The sequence below is a fragment of the Zingiber officinale genome, chromosome 9A (assembly GCF_018446385.1).
Source record: "Zingiber officinale cultivar Zhangliang chromosome 9A, Zo_v1.1, whole genome shotgun sequence".
Classification (NCBI taxonomy): Eukaryota; Viridiplantae; Streptophyta; class Magnoliopsida; order Zingiberales; family Zingiberaceae; genus Zingiber; species Zingiber officinale.
The window spans coordinates 44212926-44240565 of record NC_056002.1 but is presented as its reverse complement, the minus strand read 5'-3'; the positions used below and the strand labels follow the sequence as shown (position 1 = coordinate 44240565).

The window sequence follows — 27640 nt, the reverse complement described above, 5'->3', positions numbered from 1 at the left end:
TAAATTAAAAAAAAATACTCTCATGCTGCTCATTACATGTCATCCTTCTTTGCTCATGAGACACTAAATATTCCATCAATTCTTCAATTATTGAAAGAGTATTTTTCTGGCAAGCTAGTAAGAATTTTTTTAATTGCCTTCTTTTTAACAACTTCTCTAAGAATTCTCATCTGAATGACTATTTCAATCGAAATACTTTTTAATAGATTAAAATTCCATCATTTTTAGTTTTTTAAACTCTTTGCGAATAATTTGAAGCTTGATAACTTTAGCTTTGCTTCGCCTTGAAACTAGTTCTAGAATATACCAAGCATTCTTTGCTGAAGTATCCCTTAGCATCTATCAATTGATCTGCTTCAAGCTTCTTAATATTTGCCATTGAAAGTTGATTTTGTTTTAAAGGTTCTACAAAACCATTAGCAACAATGCTACATCCTTCATGCAAAAGTAAAGTCTTCAATTTTACCTTCCAAAAACCACAGTTTGCTCTTCCAAATATTGGAATGGTTGAATAAAAATTTATAAGATTTTGTTGAAGTAGATGTCATCTTTGAACTCGTAGAAAGCTGGAACTCTAATCCCGCTTGGATACCAATTTCTTAGAGAAAAATATATTTTGTAGAAGAATAACAACAACAAAAACGTAGAAGTTTTTAATAAAGAACTTGAGTTGCGAGAGCAGGTCTATGTTTCTTGAATAGTTAAAAAGAGTGTTACAAGTGAAGTATATATAGACTATAGTAATTACATTACATTAATTAAATCATAAAAGCTATTAATTACAACACTATGGTAAATAGCATTTTTGACTTATGACACCAATCTTATTGAGAATTGTATCCAATCTTCCTGAATAATTTATGTTCTCGAGAGTTATCATTTTCTTTAGATTCTCAAATAGTGTTTTAATTCCAACATTCCTCGCCCGTGATCGTTGTCCCCGACATCACTACCTTCCTCCACTTTCCCAACATCGTCCTCTTCCACCGCCCACGCCCAGGGGCAAAGGCCTTGGGCCATGACCTCCTCGACTTCATCATCTCCTTATTGTCATCATCGTGCCATATCCTCCTCATCGCCATCTCAATGATTCTTGAGGTACTAGACAGAAAATCTTTCTTTAAGGAATTAATATTTTTTTAAAATAAATAATATTTTAAAAAATTAAATTTTTTTATAAAATATTTTTAAAGACATCTAATTTTATTAGTAAAATTTTAAAAAATAATTTATACCTTGCAAAAAAACTATTTTCGCAATTAAAAATATCGGCCAACTAGATAGTTATTAATACCTTTATCTTACGACAAAATTCATTTTTTATTAATAAAATTTAAAAAATAAAAAATCTTTATGCTAAACTTTCTAACATAATTTATTAAAAAATAATATGTCTATCTAATAAATATTTTTAATTAAATAAATAAAGTTACATCAATAAATGTTAAAAATACTAATTAATTTGGTGAGTAATAAATTATAATAATACTATTAATATACATTTTAATTATAATTTAAAAAAATTTTATCGATTAATTTTAGATTCGATAAAGACGAGTTTGGATGTAACAGTAAAATTATTATTGTATAAGGTAATACATTTGAATAGCAAATATAACTACTGTGTATAATATCCTTTCTCGGGATTCTATATTTAGGGTTGTAAATAAGTCGAGCCGAGCCGAGTTTTTAGATGTTCAAGTTTGTTTGATAAGGTAACCAAGCCGAGCCGAGCTTAAAATGAATCAAGCTTTTGAAATGAATGTTCAACTTAGCTTGATTTATTTTTTATGAGTTTGTTTGAAACTTGGCATGAGCTTCGTTCATTTAGATATTATCAAGCTCTCAATTCAAGCTTAAGCTTGGTTTGAGCTTGGTTCATTTAGATGTTATCAAGCTCTTAATTTAAGCTTGTTTGATTGTTTGAATTTTTTAGTTATTTGATTGGTTATTGAGCTTGATAATTTAAATTTATTTTATTTATTTTATTTTATTTTATTGTTTATTTAGTATATTGAAAAGAGTTTTATTAATGAATACGAACGTTAACAAGCTGAACACATGTGTTCAAGCTTATTTGTTTAACTTAACGAACTATTCAAACTTGTTTGTTTAATTAATCTTATGTATATTGAACGAACATAAACAAACACTTACCAAGTCAAACACCAAACTTGTTCATGAATACTTGGTTCATTTACAGCTCTATCTATATTATAGTTATCTTTTTATCAATTCTAATTTTGATAAATTATCAATTAAATTTATTTAGTCGAAAAATTTAGTTGCTAAACATATAATGATATAAAATGATAATGAAGGAAAGACAAAAGGAGAACAAAAAAAATAAAATTTAGAGATAAATAATAGTCCAATATTAAATATAATTTGACTTTCTAAAAATATTTTTATAAAAACATATCAAATATAAACAATAAATATTTTTAATTTACTAATAGAACTTAATTTTAGTTAGGAAATTAAACTTTTATTAATAAAAAATTAAAAATTCTGAATCAAATTTTAATACACATACAAATAAATTAACAACCGAATCTAACTTAAAATAAAATAAAAATAAATTATTAATAAAATTAAGGGGTGTAATCGAGTCGAGCCAAGCCGAACTCTTGGATATTTAAGTTTAGCTTGTTTATAATCGAGTCGAGATCGAGCTTTATTTAACGAATATATTCCTGGCTCACGAGTTTATTCGAGTTTTTATCGAGCCTAAACGAACTTAATAAATATAAATTATAAATTTAAATATTCATTTAAAATTAAATTATATATTTTTAAAAAATTATAATATTCTGGTTAAAATTTATAATTTTATTCTAATAAATAAATTTAATATATTTATCTATGTTTTCCATAAGTAGAGTCTAAAATCTATAAATTTAATATCAAAATTATTATTTTTTTATTTAAAAATTGATTCATGAGCTTAACGAACATGTTCACGAGCTAACGAGCCGAATATTATGAAACTTGAGTTTGATTTGTTTATCTTAACGAGCCTCATTAAACGAGCTCAAACGAGCTTTTATCGAATTGAGCTTCGAATAGCTCACGAGCGACTTGACTCATTTACACCCCTAATAAAATCTAAATTTAATGAGTAAAAAATTAAAAGTACCATATTTAACTTTAATTTATAAAAGATTAATGAAATCAAAAAATTAAAAATTATTAACCAAATCTAATTTGATTAGTAAAAAATTAAAATTACTAAAAATAAATCTTGATTAAATTTATTTAAATCATAATTATATATTAGTATCAAACTCATATAAAGGCATAGACGGTTAGTGGCCTATGCCTTAGCCAGTCTTGCTTCACCCTCTTTGTCATCACTGACAACGTCATCCAGACCTCGTCCTCCACTTCGTCTTCATCGACGTCATAAACCTGGTTTACCATTTTTACCTCCTCCCGCTTTTGCCTCTTCTCCCCCACCTCCCTCTCCTTCGTCAGCACCCGCGCTCCAACCTTCCTCTCCCAGTTCTATCCCTAAATTTCTCTGTCCCCAAATTTTCTACTGTTCGGATGGATCAGATTACATCTCAAGACATCATGACATCCTTAAGATGTGTATAATATCCTCGTGATGTGCAAGACATCCTTAAAATATAATCTAATCCGTCCGATTGATAAAAAAAAAATACGAGGATAAAAAAATTTGAAGACAGATGAGCCGAACTCTTCCTCCCTCAACTCCTGGCAAAATAAAAAAAATCAACAAAAACTGAAAAATGGGTTTCCCAGATAACACCTGCAACGGGCAGAAGGAAGATCCTGACCGTTCTCTCGTGGGACTTGACCACGTGGGTATTGATCCGGCCGATGATGGCGTCACCAACCAACTGGAAGAGGTGGCATGACAGGGCGGACATATCCTTTTCGATACATACCATTTTTTCCATTGTACATTTGTCTAAAACAGAGAAATCTCGACGACAAAGGTCAATTTTTCTCTGGCAAAAACAGACTTGATTAATTCCGTTAAACCATTATATCAGCGAAGTTTACAGAATATTGAATGGGAAAACAAGAGCAAATGTTTTTATTGTGCAACAAGTCCTATCAATATGTGAAACATAACATTCTGTTGTAGTCTGGCCAAGGGACCATGAACCTGCCTCTATTATCCTCCCCCGCCGGCGGTATTTGCTAAGCCTCTGCAAAAACAACAATGTTAGTTCATCAACAGAATGCAATCTTCTCGTTGGGGAAAAAAAAAATAGAGGGAGACAGGAGGCAAAATTCATTTAAAGGCAATGTTGGACATGTTGCAATTATTAGTGTGCTGCTGACAATATTCAACAGCAAAGTTTGTTGAATATACAAGTTCTAGAATGATGTTATAAGGATGGAAAAGTCATGGACCTGGCAATGAAATATCGATCATGAAGAAGAGAGTTGTAGCATTTAATTAAAAAATCAACTGCTAGATGATGGAGAGCTTTATTTACTTGCTTTTACTACTTAGAGGATCAACTGAAGTTCACTAATGAAAAAATAAAAATTAAAAATTAAAAAGTGAGAAAGTTACGACGAGCAAACCATGAGTCCGAACTATTTAGGGTCGTTAAACTCTATGTAAAAAGACATACAAGTAATATTGAGATAAGTTGAATCAGTTTTAAATTACTTTGGTAAGATTTATTGAGCACTTTGCCTCTCAAACTTTCAACTATAATTCATTCGACTTGTCTAACTAATAATTATAGAATTCGTTGATTGTTATAAAACATATTTATTATCATCTTTTAACTTAAATGCCTCTCTCATTTTATGATCTATTAGAACTGCATCTAAATGCTTTCCAATAACATTATTTTTTGTAGGTGTTATTTGTTTTACTTTTCCAACACTCTTAAGTCCATATAGTATGCCCTAATTATTATATTATAGCAATACAATTTTCCTTTTATCATGAAAGAAATCTATGGATATCACAAGATTTCAAATACTCACCTCCATTTTACAAGTTCTCTACCTATTAATCAGTAAAAAATCCAAAAAGGTTGAATGACGGATCTTGGTCTAATAGACTCTTCCAAACTTCAATAGTAATTTCTATGTGATCCACATTTTTTACCAACCTTTGTTTCAAGTTAACCCCGTTTGATTAAATGTTATAAAAATCAATAATTCCTAAATTTATAGTACCTTGTAGTTTCTAAACAATAATTTTCAGGAAAGTGCTCATCAAATAATTGCAAAAAAAAAACTACTGTTCCTAAATATTATTAATTTACTTTATTATCAACAAGAATCCTTTGATCTTCACGTTTTAAAATATTTAATATTACCTAAATCTCCATGTTCACTTTCCTAAGTTCAACATCCAGTTATGCATCAAAAGCCCAAGAAATGGAAGTGGATCTACAATAAGAGTTTCCATGACGTCCTTAAACCATTGGGAGAACAGAAGCATTTAAATTTGCATTTAACCATGGAAGACCTTGTTTATATATGAATGCATTGTGTTCTCCTAAACAAAATCCAACTAGGGTACAAACAGAAGACACTGCAACAGACAAAAAAACAATTTAGCATTTTAGTAATATTAATATAAGGAGCCTCATAAGGATTTTTGGAACGATCACCTATTATCTGGAAAAAGTAGAAGTATATAACTCATAAACAAAAATAATAATAAATATTATTATTAGTGAATATGAGTTGGACGCATACTAGATTCATATATAAAAGTAATATAAAACATATTTGATCAGTTTACTTGCTACAGAACCACAAACAACCGACTTTTAGTCCAAAGTCTTTAAATGAATGACCAACAAATAATAATTTCACATCTTTTCTCTCCACAAAACATATAAGAGAAAATTACAAGGTAACGTCTGTCATTACGCTTTCAACTGTGTACTTGTATTTATCTCTCTCCATATCCGTGGGACCGGCTCTAGGGGGCCGCTGATGTGGTGATTCCACATTTTTGGAGAAAATTACAAGGCATCAAATTAATTAATATTTTCTATAAGCAGAGTTTGCTGGATTTTTATAGAAGAGAACATTCTGATAAGCTGAATGAATCTTAGCTTCGTCTAAATAAAGTTCAAAGTTTTAAAATGCATAGGAGCTCCACTAGAGCTGCAGCATTCCTTTCTCTCTAATCCTGTCCATTGCATGAGTTACACCATAAGCATATTGCTTAAAATTTTGGGAAAAACAATTAGTCATGGAAGTGTTTTAACAAATCAACAGCTAGTATCATCTACATCCATATTGGAGTCTTATCAAAATTAACGACATCAATACTGAACTTGAAGAAGACTAAAACATGCAACCATTTGAGGACAATAAATCTTATCAGGAGCCTTGTTCCAGAAATTATCAACAGCGTCGCTTGAGGCAAAAGAGGAAGATACTTTGAAAACTATAGAGAGAGAAAAGTACTTCAAAAATTATCGACTTGCCTTAATGATACTTCAATATGAGATAGACAGGAGACGATGATGAGGTGCTGCTTCAAAAAGTGATTTCAAATTTGCAAATCTTTACCCTCTATTTTAAACTAATCCACTTTTTTTCAGAAAATTTAATATTTGTCTCCTTTTCTTTTTTAAAATTCTTTTTTGCTGGACGTTTCCTTATTTTCCATGTTCTATTATTCACTGTTTTTTTATTTTCTCATTTGCCACTTGTTAAAATCACCACCCTTTATTTCTTTCATTTACTGCTGAAGTTTTTTTTTTTTCTGATTTAGCCTCACTAAATCTATTATCCAGCCTGGGATTTGCACCCACCTAGTTGAGGGCAATTAACACGTCTGCCAAAGGCCATGGCATGTAGGGATCTGATTGCAAAAAACAAGCAAATACGTAATGAAAAAACAGAGATCCATTTGAATACAATATACATACATGTTTTCTTCTTTTCTACTCTATCAAGATAGAATAGTTACTTTTGTTGTGTAAACACAAACTCCTAACAACAACTTTGTCCTTGATAGATCTCAGCGCAATCAGAACGTCCGTGCCTCTACGGTATCTATATGAACACGTTTCCCCATTCATCATACGAACTCAGATTCGGAGAAGAACAACCTTCGTCATGCTAGCGACAACCCATGGTTGTTTCTTTGGCCAAGAGAAGAGGACGAAGAAGCAAAAAACTAAATGGATGATCATCATTCAAAATGTTACTTCACCTATGATGCGGTGATGAAGAAGGGTCCCACCCAAGATAGGTCAAAGCAAGGAAGACCGACTGACGTAGAGGTCAAAATCAAGGAATGGAAAGGCAAAGTCAGCCGTTCAACCTAGTCATGGCCAGACGAGCGGCTTTGCCCGAACGAACAAGCCGGGCTAAGCGAACAACATAAGGTTATAAGAGACAAACAGGCAATGCATCCCCCGACCGCCGTCCCTACCGAGCGAGAAGCGTGCCCGTCCGAACAAGAGGCAGCCCTCCGATAATGGAAAAGATAAGTGAAAGGAGATTGTGTTGGTCAGCATGACCGAGCGGAGGTGTCCTGGCCGAGTGGACGCCAATCGACCAATAGTGGGACCCATCCATGTATCTCCTCGTACTCTTATGGAGGTTTGTGCCACGGAGCATGTTCCACAAGCAAATCGTACTTTGAAAGCTTCCAGCCTGTCGCATCAAAGATATGCATGCTCACTTAAGGAAAGATGTTAGGGACACTTTTTTACTTGTCTTTTTAGAGGACGTTTGGAAAAATGTATGCACGCTTTAAGATGCGTGTACAAACACTACAGTGACACTATAAAAAGAGATTCTCATCTACAGGAAGAGGTATGCGCAACTTCGTTATTTCGCACGCTTTAGCTACAACATTCTTACTATTCCCCCACATCACCAAAAACTGACTTGAGCGTTGGAGAACCTACGCCGGGAATCCGTTACCGGCCCGACACTACGCTTTTGTGTTGCAGGACCACGTGGAGTCTTCACCCCGTCAACCGTCGAGCCACATCCCCAGCTTGTTATCTTCTCCTCTTTCGGACATGAACATAATTGGTGTCGTCTGTGGAAAGTTCACCTGCATCTGAAACGAAAAGATGAAAGACGTCGGACGACTCACTATTGTTAACGAAGAAGATCTAGAGATGTTGATACAAGCGCGAGCGGCAAAGATGATGGAGCAGCAGTAGACAGCAGCTGATTACCAAGCAAACGACCCTGCAGTTTCAATGACGGGTCAGCAAGATGATCCAAGAGACCTAGAGGAAAACCCCGCCGTTTGCAAGCCAAACAACAAGTCGATCGACGCCTTCAAAGAAACGCCGAACGCACCAATCCCCTACCACCGTGCATTATTCCGCACACCGTCAGAAGAGTAGGCCGAGCGAAAAAACTACAAAGTTCTTCTTTAGAGGGCGTGCCCATCCAGGACGGGTGGAAAGGAAAAACACCCCGGCTCGATGACTCACCCGAGTAGATAAATAGGCAATTCTCCCAAGAGATCTTGGATGACCAACTGCCACGACACTATAGGCCATTGACGATCAGAGAATACACAGGAGCAACCGACTCAGAGGATCACCTGATCAAATTCGACAATATGACCATACTCCACTAATTTACCAATAGAGTCAAATGTCGAGTATTCCTCACCACGCTCTCCGAATCAGCGCAGAAGTGGTTCAGGCGGCTGTCGATCGAATAGATTTCCGAACGACGTTCCTCCAACACTTTACAAGCAGTCGCCGCTATCAAAAGATAAATGTCAACCTGTTCGCGGTTAAACAAGGGTCTAAAGAAGTAGTGCGGGCCTATATTAAAAAAAATTAATCAAGTGGCAATGGAAATCCCATCAGTCACTCCGGAAATCTTAGTGATTTCTTTCTCCCAAGGACTTGTAGACGGTGAGTTTTTTTTGCTCACTCGTCCGGAAGCCCCCAAGAGATTTCGATCATCTGCTCGAGCGGGTCACATAATACATCAACGTAGAGAAGGCCCAGGTGGCTCGGAAGGAGGTGATCCCCGAGTCGACTGTTACTTCGGAGCGCCGCACAGCCTATACACACCAACCACTGAAAGGGCCCCGAGCGGGAGCCGTGCCACAACACCAAGAGTCTCGGACCCATACGGTTCGGCGACATATAGAGGCCGAGCGGACGAAGTTTGATGAGCCCAGACCGTGGATACCGCTCTTCTGTTCCTATCATCGGTCACCAACACAACACCAAAGACTACTATCAACTCAAACCAAAGTCACGCCGACGGGCACCTGTAAAATTTTGTCGTCGATCCCCGACGCCCGATGGGCGCTATCACAGTCGATCAGGGGGACAGCATGAGGAAGATAGGCCAGGAGCTAAGCAATACCGACAACAGGCCCCGCGAAGAGAGTATGAAAGGCCCACATGGGCATCTGCGAAGCAGTCACACCCGTCAGCCCAAGAAGAGAACCGAAGCAATACCGGTCGGGGAGACATCAGTATAATCACGGAAGGCCCAACTGATTGTGATTCCAACAGGACTCGGAAGTCATACGGTCGGGTGCAGCAAGAAGAAAGCAGAGGGGTCGGAGATCAATTTTGGCCCTCAGGACTTAGAGGGAGTGAGGTCCCTCATGATGATGCCGTGATCATCAAGGCAACAATTGCTAATTATAATATCCAGCGTACTTTCGTGGATACAAGAAGTTCGGTGAACAACAAATATATGAAAGTGTTCAAGCAGCTTCAGATCGAGCAGAATGAGCTCCAGCTCATGACAACGCCCTTATACGAGTTCACGAACAATGAAATGTTACCGATTGGCCAGGCTTGACTGGCCATCTCTCTCTGGGAGGAGCCGCTCCGACAAACGAGGACAACGAACTTCATTATAGTGGACGCCCCATCCGCCTACTATGTCATACTAGTTCAACCGGCGTTGAATGAGTTCCGAGCGGTCGTGTCAACGTTCTGCCAGAATATCAAGTTTCCCGTGGATAGCTTGGTCAACGAAATTAAGGGCGACCAGCTAGCAGCTCGGTGGTGCTATGTCGAAATGGTCAAAATTGAGCCACGGGTCGCGTGGAAAGCTCAACGGCTAGAGCTAAATGCAATTTTGGAAGAGCCTCCTGTGCTGGTTTATGACAAGAAAGAAGAAGTCCAAGTGCATCCCAACCAGTCGGAAGCCACGACTTTCATCGCAGTCGACCTGAGTGCAGAAAAGAAGGCGGAGCTGGTTGCCTGCTTGAGGCAAAACCACAATGTGTTTGCATGGGCGACTCACCAACTCCCAGAAATCTCACCGAGCGTAACACAGCATGAGTTGCACATCCGACCGGACGCAAGGGCGGTGAAGTAAAAAAAAAAAACTTCAGTGCAGAGCAGAATCAAATCATCCAAGCGGAAGTAGATAAGTTACTTGAAGTCAAAGTTCAGTTCCCGAACTAGCTCACCAATGTTGTGTTAATCTCCAAGTCAGGTAACAAATGGTGGGTTGCATCGACTTCCGCGATCTAAACAAGGCTTGCCCGAAGGACTACTACTCGCTGTCGCGTATCGATCAAATAGTGGATTCCACGGTCGACTGTGAGCTGATTTGCATGTTAGATGTATACCAAGGCTACCACCAGGTCTTGCTCGCCAAGGAGGATCAAGAGAAGGTCATCTTTATCACGGCGGACGAACCTTCTGTTACAATGTCATGCCGTTTAGATTGAAGAACGTCGGAGCCACATATCAGAGGTTGATGAACAAAGTGTTCCGCCGCCAGATTGTAGCAGAAGATATACATAGATGACATTTTGATAAAATCCCTCCAAGTTGTTGACCTTTGTGCAGACATAGATGAGACCTGCCGAACGCTAAGGAAGTTATAGAGTTAAGCTCAACCCGAGCAAGTGTTTGTTCGGGGAAAAAGTGGGCGCTTCCTCGATTACATTGTCACTGAGCGGGGGATCAAAGTAAATCCAAGCAAAGTGAAGGTGCTCCAAGACATGCCCCCTTCACGCAACCTGAAGGAAGCTCAGCAGCTGACGGAAGGATTACCGCCTTGTCAAGGTCTATATCTAAGTCATCCGATCAAAGCCACCCCTTCTTCAAGGTTTTACGTCGAGCTACGAAGTTTCAATGGGACACTGAGTGCAACAAGGCACTGGAAGAGCTCAAAAGTTATTTAACTTCTTTACTCGTATTGGCAAAGCTCATCGCTGGCGAGATGTACGTCCACAGAGCGAGCGGGCGGCTCAGCATTGGTGCGACAGAACAACGTTGAACAACAGTCGATGTACTTTTTGAGCCACATATTAAAAGATGTTGAATGCCGCTACACCTGTCTCAAGAAGTTGGCATACAGGTTGGTTCTCACCGTTTGAAGATTACGCCCATACTTTTTATCGCATCCAATAATTGTGTGTTAACTAACAGCACTCTAGGAAGAGTTCTCAATCCTGAAGCATCCAGACGGCTAATCAAGTAGACCACGGAGCTGAGCGAGTACCAACCCAGATCAGCGATCAAGGCGCAAGCCTTAGCCAATTTTGTGATTGCGGTACAAAACGCCGATCCGGAGGCAACTTAGAGGATATACGTGGACGGGTTATCTACCCAACAAGGTAGCGGAGTGGAGATACTTTTAATATCCCTATGCGAAGACAAAATGCAGCTGTCCGTTCGGCTAGACTACTGAGCTACAAACAACGAGGCGGAGTATGAGGCACTAATCGCCGGTCTGCAAGCAGCGAGACATGTGGGAGCCACCCGAGTCCTTATCCACTCGGACTCTCAACTGGCAGCACAGCAGCTGTCAAGAACTTTTAAGATAAACAATGCCAAACTAAGGCTATATGCTGAGGCGATCGAAAAATTAAAGGATGGATTTCAAGAAGTGATTATCCAGAAAATTTCCTGAGCGGAGAATCAATATGCATACAAACTGGCTAAATTAGCAAGTTCTTTAACCCCAATGGTGTTGGATAAACCTATCGAGCAGATAATTTGGTAGCTCACATTAAGAGGCTAACTAAAGGGAGACTTCAAGCGATTGGCGAACTCCTTTGATTGAGTTTCTCCGATCAGGCAACGTACCGGCTGATAAAGAGTAAGCTCGGTTAATAAAAAAAAGAGTCGGACGGTTTACGTTAGTTGGAGACCATTTATATAAAAGGCCTTTCTCAAGACCCTGCTGAAGTGCATCGGAGCATAGGGCATTCAATACATCCTGCAAGAAGTTCACCAAAGCTCTTGTGGCAGTCATCCAAGTGGTCGTTCATTGGCAAGAAAAATCTTGTTGGCGGGCTATTTCTGGCCTACTCTACAAGTCAATGTCGCTCGAACGGTAGCAACCTGAACATACCGCACAGACATACAGAAGAATTGAAGGCATCTATTGTTTCTTGCCCGTTCGACCAGTGAGGTATGGACTTTATGGGACCCTTCCCATTGGCAACCGGACAGAGGAAATTTCTTGTGACTGTGGACTACTCCAAATGGGTGTTGGTCAAGTCGCTCGCCAAGATAACCAAACATATGATTATCAAGTGGCAGAAAATTATATGTCAGTTCGGCGCCCCTCACAAACTTATCTCCGACAATGAAAGGTAATTTCAAGGGTGGAAGCTCAGAGAGTGGTATGCAGGTTATGGTATTACGCAAGTCTTCACGTCAGTAGCTTACCCCTAAAGCAATGGTCAAACGGAAGTTACCAATAGAGAAATCCTCAAAGGGCTCCGAACTCAGCTCGACTATGTTAGGGGAAGCTAGGTAGATGAACTGTTGAGGGTGTTGTGGGCCTACCGCACCACGCCCAGGAAAGCTATCGGCATAACATCATTCCACTTAGTATATGGAGGAGAGGCGGAAGTGCCGATCGAGATAGGGATTGAGTCCGATCGGATGCAGCTTTATGACGAGGAGAACCCCGAACCGTGTCCCATGGAGTTACACTTTATAGAGAAAATCAGGGACAAAGCAACCCTGTGACTGATGAAATACCAACAGAGAATAAAGCAAAACTACAACAGGAGGGTGATTCCCGGATCCTTCCAGGTCGACGACTTGGTCTGGAAAAGAATCAAGCCGGTCAGCGACGTCACTAAGCTGGAGGCCCCGTAAGGAGGATCGTAAAAAGTAATCCAAAGCTCAATTCGGGATCCTATTATCTACAAGATGAAAACAAAAGGAACCTGGAACGGTCTTGGAGTGCAAATCATCTGCAACCCTACCGAGCCAAGTAGTAAGTTTGAGATTAAATTCTTGTAAACTGTAAAAACATTTGTTCTATGAATGCAGGAAAGTTTAAACGAAAATTCGCTAGGTGCCCCAGACTCATGAACCGTTCGGCAGTGTTATAAGCGAGCAAAACCCCTTACCAAAGTGTCAAAAACTCACGAGCCGTTCGGCTGTGTTATAAACGAGCAAAGCCCTCGCACTAAAAATGTCAAAGACTCACGTGTCGTTTGGCCGTGTTATAAGAGAGCAAAACCCTCGCGCTAAAAGTGTCAAAGACCGACGAACCGTTCGATCGTGTTATTAGCGAGCAAAGCCCTTGCGCTAAAGTGTCAAAGACTCACGTATCATTCGATCGTGTTATTAGCAAGCAAAGTCCTCGCGCTAAAGTGTCAAAGACTCATGTGTCGTTCGGTTGTGTTATAAGCGAGCAAAGTCCTCGCGCTAAAAGTGCCAAAGACTCACGTGCTATTCGGTCATGTTATAAGCGAGTAAAGCCCTCGCACTAAAAGTGTCAAAGACTCACGTGTTGCTCGGCGTGTTATAAGCGAGCGAAGGCCACACGTTAAAGTGTCAAACATTCACGTGTTATTTGGCTATATTATAAGCGAGTGAAGCCCTCGCACTAAAATGTCAAAGACTCACGTGGCGTTCGGTCGTGTTATAAGTGAGCAAAGCCCTCGTGCCTAAGTGTCAAAGACCCACTCGCCGATCGGCTTTGATATAAACGAGCTAGGCATTCCCACTAAGTGCTCAAGGGGCACGAGCTGCTCGGCCAAGTTGCAATTTCATTTGGCATACTACACGGACAAATATAAAAAACCAAGTATACTACGCTAAGGATAAATTAAGGGATCGCAATGCTCCATAACAATGAACTTAAAAGTGTCGAACGAGAGTGCTTGGATTCATACTTTGAAAGTTTTTTACAAAGTGCACTTGGCGAGTACAAAAAAATGTTGATAAACTTATAAAAGAAACTAATCGAGGTAGTCGAGCACATTGTCGGTGAGCGAATATGAGATCTTCTCCCTTTTTATAATTTTGCTCGATAGATCAGGAGAGAGGTAGCGGTCGTCCTTTAATTGTTGAAGGGTCCCTTCGATACCGTAGTTAAAAAGGTGGAGAGTCCGGTCCGTGAACATTTCGTTGAATTCAGGGGAACGAAAGTACTTCACCCTTCCTATTGATCGGGTTCCTCCCCCTTGAACTTGTCAAATGCAGCTTTTGACACCTCTAACTCAACCTTCAACGCAGCCAGCTCGCCAGCTTGCTTGTCTATTGTTTGTTTATGCTCCCTGAGCTGGAGCTCACTCGTTGCCTGCTCCATCGTTCGACTAACCTGCTCGGCCGCTAGTGACGCTTCTGCCTCTTCGAGTTTCTTTGCCAAAACCCAAGCCTCCTTGTTCTTGGCCTCTAGATCTTCGATGGCTTGGAGTTTCCTGGCATTGGTAGAATTTATCTTGGACTCGAAGTGGTGAGCCTGCTTGGTCAACCGATCAAGCTGAGGGTCTGATCATAATTCTTGTTCTTCTCCACGGCGCCCGCTTGGACCCCAGAAGCTGCACAGAGCTCATGTCTAAGTCTTTTTTTAGCTGGGTTAGCTCTGCGGTCAGCTGCTCGACTCGAGCCCGAAAGGTCTCCGGCTGCTCAATGATAACTAGCATTTTTATTTGTTATTTTTGCTCTTAGATTTAGCATTTTTACCTTCTTGCATGCTTAATTTGGTGTTTATACTGTGTTGTGAGTAGAAACTTATTTTGGACTTAATTGTAAATTTTCTATAAATTATTAAATTGTGGAATTTAATCTCATATTTTTATGTGGTTTTGTAGGAAATTCAAAGAGCCATGAATTATGATCGGATCGGATCGAATTTGGTTTGATTTGGATGTCAAATGGGGGAGATCAAGTAAAATCAATGCGAACCGTTGATCTAGATCTAGAGAGATCTTATTCTTTCATTCAAATTTAAGCATCCTACCCTTGATCCAGATCTAAAATGATATAAACCATTGGATCCAAGCAAGAAGGCAACTTAATCCGAACCACTCATCTCTTCATCAACGAGATCAAATGGCCAGATCTTCATCATCTTCATCATCAAAATGGACAGCTTAGATCAAAGGAGGAAAACTCTTCATTTCCTTTTATTCACGATGAGGAACAGTATTCCAATTCGGCTAGGGCTCATTTCCTGTTCACGATTTCTTCTCCACACACCCAATGCCCCCTTTCGATTTCTCCCGATTGAAGACAAAGAAGACGGCAGCGACATTCCGACGGATTTATAGCGACGACGACCCTAGGGCAGTGCCAGGGGTGGTCCTCCGGCGGTGTTCTTCATTCCCCTCATATACCAGTCGGGTTCCCTGCCGAACACGAAGAAGATGGCAGTGAGTGAAGAAGGCAGCAATTCCAATTACCAGCAGCTCTTTTTCCACCACTAATCGGAGGCATTCCTCCGATCCAATGAATCTTCTTCGCATTAGTGATCAACGAAGGCGTTCCTCCAGTGTCACCAGACTATATTTCCGACCCAGCGGATTCCCTTTTAGAGGCATTCCTCATAGGGATATCATGCTTCCATCATCGATGCTTGCATCTTCGACGAGTAATGTCTGCTATCCACCGTATTCAGAGGATTTCCGAATGACAACGGTCTTCTTCCTCGGTGGATCTGTTAGTGATAGACAGATCACTTCTCGTGGTTGATTGTGGAGAATTGAATTGGTTAAGTAGATTTTATTTGTTGTTCATGTTTGGTTTTGTAGTTAAGTTCTTATTCTTGTTTGATTGTTATTTTGTTAACTTCATTAATGCATAGTTAGATTTTGTTAATTGTTTTTCATAATTGTTTATTTTCATTACAGTTGTTTAGTTATACATCTTGCAATTCCATTCATGTTCGTTTATCATGCCTATTAATGTTGATGCTTATGTCATATAGTGACAATGCAGTGTAGGTTCCACGTTGATAGTTAGATAAGATTGTTGTTTATTTTCATTTATGTTTGTTTGTTATCCTTGTTTATGGTGTTATCTATAGTATAGAGTGACACTGCGCTATGGGTTCATCTTTGTTGGTAAGTTAGGATTTCCTTTATTGCATTAGGTTTAGAAACCTCAAAACATAATAAACCCCCTGATTCGATCTTGTCTTAAAACAGACGTCCTGCCATTAGTTCCACGTGAGGGACGATCCGGTCCTCTACTATACTACCTTAGTGTAAGTTAAGGGATTCGGTTGAGTATAAATTATTAATTTAATGTGAGCAAATGGCAGTCGCTTTAATCTCACATCACTCGGTCGGCGCTCGAAGCTGCTAGTTCTCGAGTTCGAGGAAGGTCAGCCGCTGGCATATAGCTAGACTCTCCACCCAAAACTGCAAACCGAATAAAGTTAGTCAGCGCCGATCAAGAAAAGTAAAGAAAAGCCTTCGCTAAAATTACCCTAGTTGATTTTTGAGTGAAACCATCCGCAAGCTCCCCAGACGAGATGGTCACCTCGTGGGTGCTAACTGTCAAGTTGACCATATTGACTAAGCTTGAGTTAGCTCAAACTTGAGTTTTAATATTTGGGTTTCGATGTTTGACAATACATGAAGATTACAGATGTAATCGTCAGATTGGGGAGATTATTGATACAATTCCCCTCTGGTGAAGGGATGACCAATTTGATGTAAAGAAGAGTCAAGTAAATCAAGGTTAACCAAATATTTGACTGGGGAAATCCTAACTGAAGGTTAGGCAAGGGAAAATCCTGATGAGTGAAGTCAGGTGACAGTCCTAGTGAGTGAAGCTAGGCAGTTGGAAAATCTTGATGAGTGAAGCCAGGTGAAAGGCCTAATGAGTGAATCTAGGCAAGTGAAAGACATAGTGAGTGAAACTAGGCAGTTGGGAAAATCCTGATAAGTGAAGCCAAGTGAAAACCCTAGTGAGTGAAGGTAGATGAAAATCCTGGTGAGTGAAACCAGGTAGATAAAAAGTCCTGGTGAGTGAAACCAGGCAGATAAAAAGTCCTGGTGAGTGAAACTAGGCAGATAGAAAGACATGGTGAGTGAAGCCAGACAAGTGGAGATCCAGGTGGATCAAGGTTGATCGGACACCCGGTGTTGAGAAGCCCAAGTAGGTCAAAGGATTGGCTGGATACTTGGCATGAGGAAATCTAGATGGGTCAAGGGTGACTGGACATCTGGTGGAAGTCTAAGTGGATCATGGAGGACTAGACACTTGACACGAGATGGTAAGTCCAAGTGGATCAAGGTTGACCGGACACTCAGAACAAGGAGAAAAGTCCAAGTGGATCAAACGATTGACCGAACACTTAGTGAAGAAGTCCCAGCAGGTCAAGGTTAACCAAATGCTAGGCAGAAGGAGTCCCAACAAGTCACAATTGACCGGATGTTGGGTTTGGGAACCTTGGACTTGAGTTTAGGCAGGTCAAGGATGGGGCAATCGATCGGCTAATCGATTGACCCAAGCCCAATTGATCAACCAATGGATTAGGAGAGTGCTACGACAAGCAGCAGCACAATCGATTGGGAGCAGTGTCGCGAGCACAGAGAGTTGCTCAATCGATCAGCCGATCGATCGGCACTGTCAATCGATCGGCCGATCGATTGGCAGCTGGTTTTCTCGTGCGATTGCGAGAAAACCTGAATCGATCGGTCGATCGATTCAGGCAGCTTCCAGCGAGCACAAAGGCACTCTGAATCGATCAACTGATCGATTCAAGCCTCCCCAATCGATTGGTCGATCGATTGGGCTGTGACTGTTGTGCGGGATTAAAGCCGATAGCTAGCGATCTCTTCGGCAGTTCTTCACGAGCTTCTTCCTGATCTTCACACAAGCTTCTCTACAACTCTCCGCCAATTCTTGAAGCTTCTTGGAGTAAAGTGTTGCTGCACTTCCAAGGTTAAGAGGCGTTCCACAAGGAGAAGAAGCTAGGGTTTCGATTTCATGTTGTAAATCTTGTAAGATTTTATTTGTATCTGCTTCCCTCTTCTTTCTTCTTGTATTGAGAGTTTGTATAGGGCTTCTCCGCCTTCGGTAGTTACCATAAATGAGTGTTTTCATAGTGGATGAGCGGGTCGTGTGTGGATCCTTGGATTAGTCATCTATTATTGAGGTGGATACCAAGTAAATCCTAGTGGTAGCATTATGAGTCTCGTTTCGAGTCTTTCCACAGCATATCAATAACAACGAAGCAAGCCAACGAAGCGCGACGAGCTATTCACCCCTCCCCCCTCCTCTAGCTACAAATCGACCCTAACACTAACGGACGCCTCGCGGATCCTAGCATTCGCCCAGACCTGAGCTAGATGACCTTGTATTGCAATTTGATGCTCGGGAAGCGCAACTCAGCGTCATTTAAAAGGCGTCAGTCGATCGACAGGCAAAGGATTACCTTGACATGCCTACGGCCGCTCGGATCAGAAGGCTCTGAGGTGATCGGTCCCTTGGATTTGGGCATTGAGGAAGAGAGAATGATGGAAAGGGAGGCCTCAGCGCTGACCGGAGGAGATAAGCGATCGACATTGCGAGTGTTGTCTCAATCGGCAACACAGACAACGAGGGTGTTCGGTCGGAGGAAGGGGGAGTCGGCAGGACAGCCTCCCTCTCAGCAATCGTAGAAGTGGACTCCCCCCGCTTGAATGGAGGTCGGGAAGTCGTTCCTGGAGCCCAAGCCTACAAGCCGAGGTTGCCGAACGAGGGGATGATTTTGCACGATGTCGCTTGCGGCGTTGGATCAACGGCTCGCCCGACATGGCCGATTTAGATGGAACATCGATCGGCGCCATAGAGGGGTGCTCAGGAGGCAATTCACCAGTAGTCACTGCTGCATCACTACCCGCCACCCGGCTTCCCCCTACCTCGTCGGTCGACTTGTCGGAGTGCTCGACCGGCAACAGGCAGCGGCTTTCCAACTCGACCATTCCCTTAGCGTTGATGTCTGCATCAGAGAGCCTACACTTGCCGCTCAGCAACACGCGGTTCATGATTCAATATGCAAAAGAGAAAGATAAATCAGTTAGATTCAAGATAACGGGAAGAGACATACCTTGAGTGACATGTAGTCGTGTTTGGATAGGGCTTAGCCCGAACACATACAAAACTCCCTCCAAGAGCAACCTATGTATATGGTATTTTTTATTAGTCAAACTTGCGACTACTTCGAGGTAGGCCGGCACGCTTCGGTACCTCTTGATCGGGGGAGGTTTCGATAGTTCAATATGTCAGCCGATCGGAAAGGCTGGTTGAGCGGGTAAACGGACATAGAAATAGTACTTTTTCCAATGTTTATTGGAGGATATTTTGTCAAAATATACAGCACCCATTCGGGCTTGGAAGAGGAGGTATCCGTCTCAGAAAGCTTCGGGTAGTAAAAGTAGTGGAAAACACGAGGTACAAGAGGAATCCCGTACAGACGAAATAATTCAACCCCATACAGTAGTATGAAGGAATTAGATACTAATTGATGCATGGGAATGTGAAAGTATGTGCAAATTTCAAAAAAAAAGGATGGATGGAAAAGCGAAGGCCGACAAAAAACTGATCTTTAAAAAGGGGAGGAAACCATCAGGAGGTGTATGAGGGCGGTCATAAGCAGAGGGAATGATAATTTTATAGCCGTCAGGGAAACGATAGGTCAGTTTCATTTGGTCGACCTCAACACCATTGAATTTGGATTCGGTGGAGGTGTATCATAACCCATGGACGGTCGGGGGTAGAGAAGGAGAGACTGCAATAAAATTGAAGGTCGAAAGGGAGAAAAGAGAGGAAGCTTAAAGAAGGAAAGCATCGGCGATGAACTTAGGTTGAGAAGCAGGAAAGAAGAAGACTAGGACGAGGAAGACAATGAGGTGAAGAAAGAAGTTAAGAGTTTAAAACCCTGTCGACGGTCGCCCGAGGCTGCTCGATCCAGGGCTTTGGAAAACGTAGCTTCAACATGACCGTTGAATTTGAAAAGATAGTCGTCACATCAAACTCAAACAATCGTCTGTCACATCACGCATGTGACAACATGTAAGGGCAACACGTGGCATTCGGTTACAGGTGGCATTAATGAGGAAGTAGAGAGCATGATTCCATAGCATGGTCAAGTGTGCTTGGCATTAATGGTTGAGGATTTAAACGACTTTCAAACAATTATGGTGACGTCAACGGCAATTAAAAGGTACTACGTGGGTTGAGCGGTTAGAGTAAGGATCGGAAGGAAGTTAAAAAAAAGGCTAAGTGTTGGCTATGATATCACCGAGTGGCGGCTATAAACTCTTGTGCAGGAACATCATAGCCGAGCGGCGGCTATAAACCCTTGAGCAGTGAATATTATAACCGAGCGGTGACTCAAAACTCTAGAATACCCGGTCAAGAAGAAAGAGTTCCAAAGCACACTAATTGTCCAGTCAGTCGGACTTACAGTATCCCTCGACTAGACTAGAGGGAAAGGCTTGTGATGCGGTGATGAAGAGGGACCCACCCAAGATAAGTCAAAGCAAGGAAGACCAGCTGCCATGGAGGTCAAAGTTAAGGAAAGCAAAGGGATGTTGTCCATAGATCAAGCAAAGTCAGTCGTGCGGCCTAGTCATGGCCGAACGGGCGGCTTTGCCCGAACGGACGAGCCGGGCTACGCAAACAACATAAGGTTATAAGAGACAAACAGGCATTGCATCCCCCGGCCGCCGTCCCTACCGAGCAAGAGGTGTGTTCGTCCGGACGAGAGGCAGCCCTCCAATAATGGAAAAAATAAGTGAAGGGAGATTGTGCTGGTCAGCACGACCGATCAAAGGTGTCCCGACCGAGCGGACGCACATCAACCTACAGCTGGACCCACCCGTATATCTCCTTTTACTCTTTTGGAGGTTTGTGCCCATGAAAACAGAGCATATTCCGCAAGCAAATCGTACTTTGGAAGCTTTCAACCTGTCGCATCAGAGATATGCATACTCACTTAAAGAAAAGTGTCAATGGCACTTTTTGACTTGTCTTTTCAGAGAACGTTTAGGAAAACGTGTGCACGCTTTGAGATACGTACACAAACACTACAGTGGCACTATAAAAGAGGGTTCCCGTCTACCAGAAGAGGTATGCACAACTTCGTTATTTTGCACGCTTTAGCTACATCATTCTTACTATTCTCCCATATCGTCAAAACTAAATTGAGCGTCGGAGGGCCAACGGAACCTCTTCCCGGCCAACACTGACACCTTTGTGTTGCAGGACCACGTGGAGTCTTCGCCCCGTCAACCATCAAGCCACATCCCCATGTTGCCATCTTCTCCCCTTTCGGATAGGAACAACCTATATAAGGTTACTTTACAAAAGAGTTACTTTACCAAAAGGGTTATTTCACCAAAATATTACTTTACCAAAAAGGTTACTTCGCCTAAATGTTACTTTTACAAATATTTTTGTACTCATCCAATGAATCCAAAAAAATTTTGTCTATTAATCTTCCTTTTGATTAATGATGTATTAATCTCTATTTATATTCATTAATCTTATTGGGTTGGATTTAATATATTGTATTAACCATTAACCCAATAAACCAGTGAGTCTAACTCATTACTCAATAAGTCTAATCCGAATTCATTCGAGTCTAACTCAATGTATCTAATTCAGATTAGACTTAACCCTATAATTCATCTCCAAATTAATATATTCTTTGTGTATGACCCAATAGGCTCTCATAACGTTGGTAATGTATCTAAAATCATTTTAGATACATAAGCAATGAGTGTCATCTAGCAATGCATCATTATTACCCAAGTGACGAGAATGTCGAGATCCGACCTAACCTTTCTATTTCTATTATCTTGTATAATTTGGTCCTTCTATCCACGATATCTAGATTGATTAATGAGGCATATACTGTGTCATCCTCTTATCAATCTTTGTATTTCTTAATCCCTAAGTATGCACACTCAATCAAATAAGCTCAATATCTTATATTGACTAATTTGAGCATGGTCATGCATTCTTGTGTCCTACTTAATCAAAGGGCCCAAAAATATCACTTCCGTCTTATGGAAGGTATAGATCTCATCTAAATCACCTACATCCCTCCGCATAACTTATTGCATACCGCTATACCTAGTGATAGACTTTATATCCATCTTGTTACAGGTGACATTTGTCGATACTAAAATACACAACTCCTTATGTAGGGAATCATAGTGACTTCAGGTGTAAGGACTCATACCAATAGTCACTATGAGAATGTTTATGACACTCATAAAACGACCTATAAAATATTCTCATAACGAGTCAATTCAGTACATATTGTCTAAAATATACCTATGTGTCAACGTGATATTTCATATGCATGACTTGTGAGATTAAGTCATCAATTGACCTACATGCTAGTCTCAATATATTAATATTGTCTTGACTAAGAATAGTTAAGAATAGTGTCTATATATATAAATAGGTTCCACTATCAATTCAATCAATTGATATGTTGTAAACTAGAACCTACTACCTAGGACATTATTATATTTATTCATCTGACACAGATATGAAGTAAATAAAATAATTATTGTCTTTTATTAATGGAATATAATACAATATGTCCTAAGTCAATCAACTCTTGATTGGCTCTTAGGGCTTACACTAGCATGGCCTATGGTAGATGTATGCAGCCAAGAGTGCAAATGACACTGATGAAAGAAGATGATGCGACTGTGGACAAGGTCTAAGATGAAGTCATATCTGAATAAGTTGCGCAAGTTTGGAAGGAAGAAATCCAACTGAGATCATTGAAAACGAGGAAGGCATCCTCATTGGTGGGCATGCTGATGCATATGTTACATACAAGGCAGGGTGGAGGTGTTGCAAACTTTTATGTTTCAGAGGCAAAGAGGTGGAGGAGCAAGGAGCAAGGAGCAAGGAGCAAGGAGCAAGGAGAAGTATTAACAAGTACAGGAAGGCATTGACATTTTCAGCACTTCTCAGGGTAGAACAGCACGAAGGTATAGTCAGGCTCTAGCAACGCCTCAAAGATCTTGACCTTTAGTAAGTTCATAATGAAAGCAAGCTCTTCATTGGATCTCCTTGTCTAGGATGAAACTAGGATGCTGGAGGGGGCAGTGGCGGTGGCTGCAAAGAACACAAGGCCATTACAAGGCAAAGGTTCACCTTTTGTTCCATAATGTTGAATACCACAACTTCTAGACGACGGTCTATAGTATTAGGATGGCAGGGGTAGATAGCTAGCACATGATCCAAGGTTGGACACATTTTGGTGCTCTTAAAACCACACAATAATGTCCAGAGTCAATGATGACAGAATCAACTGAACACGACAAAGTTTGTCTTGATTGGTCCATCAAAACTCTGTTGGCACGAGCAACAGCTGGAATAATCTATTTTTTTCACGCCAATTGATACGAATTGACTCTTGAAATCATGCCTATAACTATCATGTGAATAGACTAGTTACATTACATAAAAAGGAGCTAGAATTAAACATGGTTGATCTATCATGGAAAAAAAAGAAAATTTTCTAGAACACCGTTCTTCAGGTGGTGTTTAAAGTCTCTTGATGTTTTCGCTTTCATACAATTTAGACACTCTACATTAATCACTTAACAGGATTTTGAAAAAAAAAATTGTGAGAGTAAATGTAACTGATTTAATAATGAAAGCAATCTTGAGTAAGTCCGTATCTTCAAATGCTAAAAATCATAATTTTGCTATTATTGTAATTAAATCAAAGCATTGCAATCAAAGAGTCTATGTTTACATTGAACAAGATTCCATCTGTGACTCATTTGTTTGACCTCATGCTACAGGATATAAGCAGATGATACAAGTTCAAAAGAGTTTGGATAGGCCAACTTTTATGCTTGTATATATTTTTCCAATCACATTGATGATTTAGATATGATAAAGTTTAGAACCAAGAAAGAAATGGTTAGATGTGTTGTAGTTAAATATAATATATATTTCATTGCAACATTGGATCACATGGTTTATCCATCAAGTCATGAGTGTCTTTTCAGCATCCTCTTCCACTCCAAACAACCAGAGAAATTTTACAATATAATACGAATGTTTCAAAAGAATTTTGGTAGAAATATAGAGAAAGTACATGAAGAACCCTAATTTTTATGAAGTGTCATATGAAATCTAGATCATGTAATTTCGTGTGACAGTACAAGCATCTTATAAAGTGGTTTTGTGCAAACAAATTTTATAAGAAGAAAAAGAATCCAAAGATCATATAATTGGTGTGAGTAAAGAACAATCAAATAATTAAGCCTGTCATGATTTGCACAATTTCATTGATCTTTAAATATATTGATGATGATGAAAATAAATGGGCGGAGGAAATGGTTATACACATGTAATAATGTCAATCTAGTATTCACAATGATAAATTGTCATTGGTTGTTATGACAAGATTATTGGGATTGGGAACAAAGATGTTGGCAACAAACACATATTAGACAAGTTTAATAGAAAATTTTAAAAAAAAAAAAAATTGGGAACTTGTTCTATATAGAATTTCATTAGTTTGTGATAAATTTTTGAGGTGTGATAATTACTGGGAAACAAAAGCCTATGGTGCCTTAAAATGGCTACCACTTTCAGAACACTAATCACATAGAAGGTGAGGCATATTGGAGAAACCAAAAGTCATCATCATCAAGTCTTGTTTGTCCCCACTATTTTGGATGGGCTAGATGAATCTTATCCTCCATTGAGCCATATTACAAGTAATATTCAAATAAATTACACCTCTTTTTATTCCATTGACATGTGTTTTGGTCTCACTCTACCTCTTATGCCTTCCACTCTATTAGATTAAACTTTTATAATTATAGTACGTATTGGTCATCTTTGAGCATGTTTATATCCTATCATAACTTCATATATTAATAGAGCAGTATCATGATAAATTGTGTTTGTTATACACCTTATTGTTTTCCGAAAAATAAAAGGACAAAGATGGCAATCATCCCCTAACCTAAATGTACTGATTTCAGTACATGGAACATTTGAGAGGGATTGACTAATTAACATAATAAAGAAAGAAGATAGTAAAATAGAATAAATGCCAAAATGTTAGAGTGGACAGGGTAGTCATAGGAAGGAAAAGTTCAGACAATTCATCTATTCATAACAAAAATCTCATTCTCAGTCGAAATCCACATTGCATTCATTCTAGAATTGAAAAGAAACACATTCATGACACTTATCTATAAGATACTTTCAGGTTTTAAAATTCTGCTTCTGAAAGCTAAAAGCATGTGTGTCAAATGCTCAAAGCATACATCACTATTTATTCCTAGGGAAATAACTTTTCTAGACTTAGGTCATGTTCATAATCCAACATCCAGTAGAAACACTAAAAAATTTATAACAGGAAAAAGACCAAGGCCAGTTTGATAAAATCATTGATTGATACCAAAACCAGAATGTTTAATCCTTATCAACTTAATTTAACTGACTGGAATAGTTAGCATCAGCAAGAAGATGGCCATCTAATTTATACAAACCCTTGATTTAAATCCCTAGTCCTCATAATGCAATTGTTAGTGCGCATGTGGTGATGCAAACCTGCTAGACAAATTTCACCAATTTTTCAATATCAACCACCAGTCTGAGTACCATTGGGAATCAATTAACCTCTTTACTTAATTAGTGAGCTTTATTGGTTTTGTATAAAAAAAATACGGGCTTAAAGAACTAGATCTGAAAATTTTCAGCAGTTAAGGGAGCTCACTTCTTGTTCCGGCGGCTTCGCTTGGGTCCCCAGGCCTCGAGTTTTGCAAGTGGACAGCCACACCGTGCGCGGAAGAGCAGCACGGCACGGCCATTGGACGGAGCCATCCTCCTCAGCTCCACTCGCAGGCATTCGTAATCAGGATTGTTCCCTTGCTGCCCGCCCTTCCAGGGAAGATCGTCGATCTCCTTCCAGGCGGCGGTTTGCGCGAGGTCGGGCGAGCGAATGCACTCCTCGGTCTGCAGCTGGACATCGAACTCGAGGGCCTTCTTGAGGCCGCGGCAGCGAGGCCTGCTGCAGCGTCGACGGAGGAACCAGGGGAAGAAGCAGGGTCGGGAGCAGGATAGCACGGCGACGGCGAGGGAGGCGGCAAGGAAGAGGAGGAGGAGGGTGACGAGGTAGGGGTGGGATGCGTGGCGGAAAGAGGAGGCGGGGAGGAGGAGTGCGAGGGATCGGAAGACGTGGGCGAGGGAGGAGGCGACGAGGAAGGCGGAGCAGAAGAGGGCGAGGAGGAGGATGAGAAGGTCGAGGGTGGCGGCGGAGGGGGAGTTCTTGCAGGTGGCGCAGATGGAGATGCTGGGGAGGAGATGATGGTGGTCGCTTCCACCTCCGCGGGAGGCCGAGGAGTGGCGCCTCGACGATTTGGAGGAGGAAGAGGAGTGGCGGCGAGCGGCAGGGCGGAAGTAGGATGGGAACGGGCGGAGGAACATTACGTGCGCTTAGGTAGACCGTAGACCCACCCTCTTCTTTCTTTTCTCTTGCCGCACACAAGTATACAACTCTTCGCACTTATTTTTCTTAAATTAATTAGATAAAAGCTATAAATGAATATTATTTAAAATAATTAATAAAAATATTATTCGTAAATATTTTTTATAAAATAAATATTTTCTATCCCGTAGTTAAATAATATTATTTAATGATAATATGATTTATTCTCTAGTTTTATACTTAAATATTATATTAATAAAAATAAATACTATAGAAAGACGGTGTAAATTACTGTAATCGAGAGAAATCTCGATCGCAAAAAATGGATCAGGAGATGGTGCATTTCTAATTGTAGTTAGATCATAATTATGATCCGATTGTAATTGGTTACGATCCTTTCATGGGTTCATCGTCTTCACCATGTTATAGTTTGGGTCAGAGTGGGTAGTCGGAAGTGTTGGATCGTGGAAGTCACTAGAGGGGGGTGAATAGCGATCGAAAATTCGAAGCAAGTATGCAGCGGAAAACTAAAAAATCACAACGCTAACATAAACTAGTTTTACTTGGTTCGGAGCCTTCATTGACTCCTACTTCAAGACTCGCACTCATTGAGTGTTTTCGTTGGGCAATCACTAATAGTTCGCAAACAAGATTACAATAGTAGGTACAAGAACTATTAAAACGAATACCGACAACAATAATAAAAAAACTTGAACCGCAAGTTATCGGAGTACCTTCGCAGCGTCGCAGGGGCAAAGCGCAACAGAACAGTTGTAGCAAGAAGTTGTTATTTGATGCTCCGTGGAGGCTTTCTTTTATAGGCATGGTCTGGGTGCCCGAATTCCTTCCGAGCGCCCGGACCGTAACGTAGGTCCGGCCAATCAGCGTGCTCCTTATCTGCGACGAGATGAGTTTTGTCTTTCGAGCACCCGGATCCCTTCTGGGCGCTCGGACCGTCATTTTCCAGAAATTTCTTTTCCTGCAAGAAAATATTAATCCAAGGCAAAATAAATATTAAACTACTTTGCAAAACAAA

At 40.3% G+C, this 27640-nt stretch overlaps 1 protein-coding gene across 2 annotated transcripts; it reads right to left on the bottom strand.

Moving 5' to 3' along the window:
• Nucleotides 1–3992: 3992 nt before the first annotated feature.
• On the bottom strand, nucleotides 3993–26674 carry LOC122021986 (uncharacterized protein At5g19025-like). Of its 2 annotated transcripts, none has more exons than XM_042580181.1 (2): nucleotides 25894–26674; nucleotides 3993–4181 (listed from the first exon to the last, which is right to left on the bottom strand). In XM_042580181.1, the coding sequence occupies exons 1-2, from the start codon at nucleotides 26601–26603 to the stop codon at nucleotides 4148–4150; spliced, it is 744 nt and encodes a 247-aa protein (XP_042436115.1). In that variant the 5' UTR covers nucleotides 26604–26674; the 3' UTR covers nucleotides 3993–4147. The 2 variants fall into 2 exon arrangements, with proteins under 2 accessions (XP_042436115.1, XP_042436116.1); XM_042580182.1 differs by lacking the exon at nucleotides 3993–4181 and adding an exon at nucleotides 5943–6145.
• Between the last annotated feature and the right edge of the window lie 966 nt (nucleotides 26675–27640).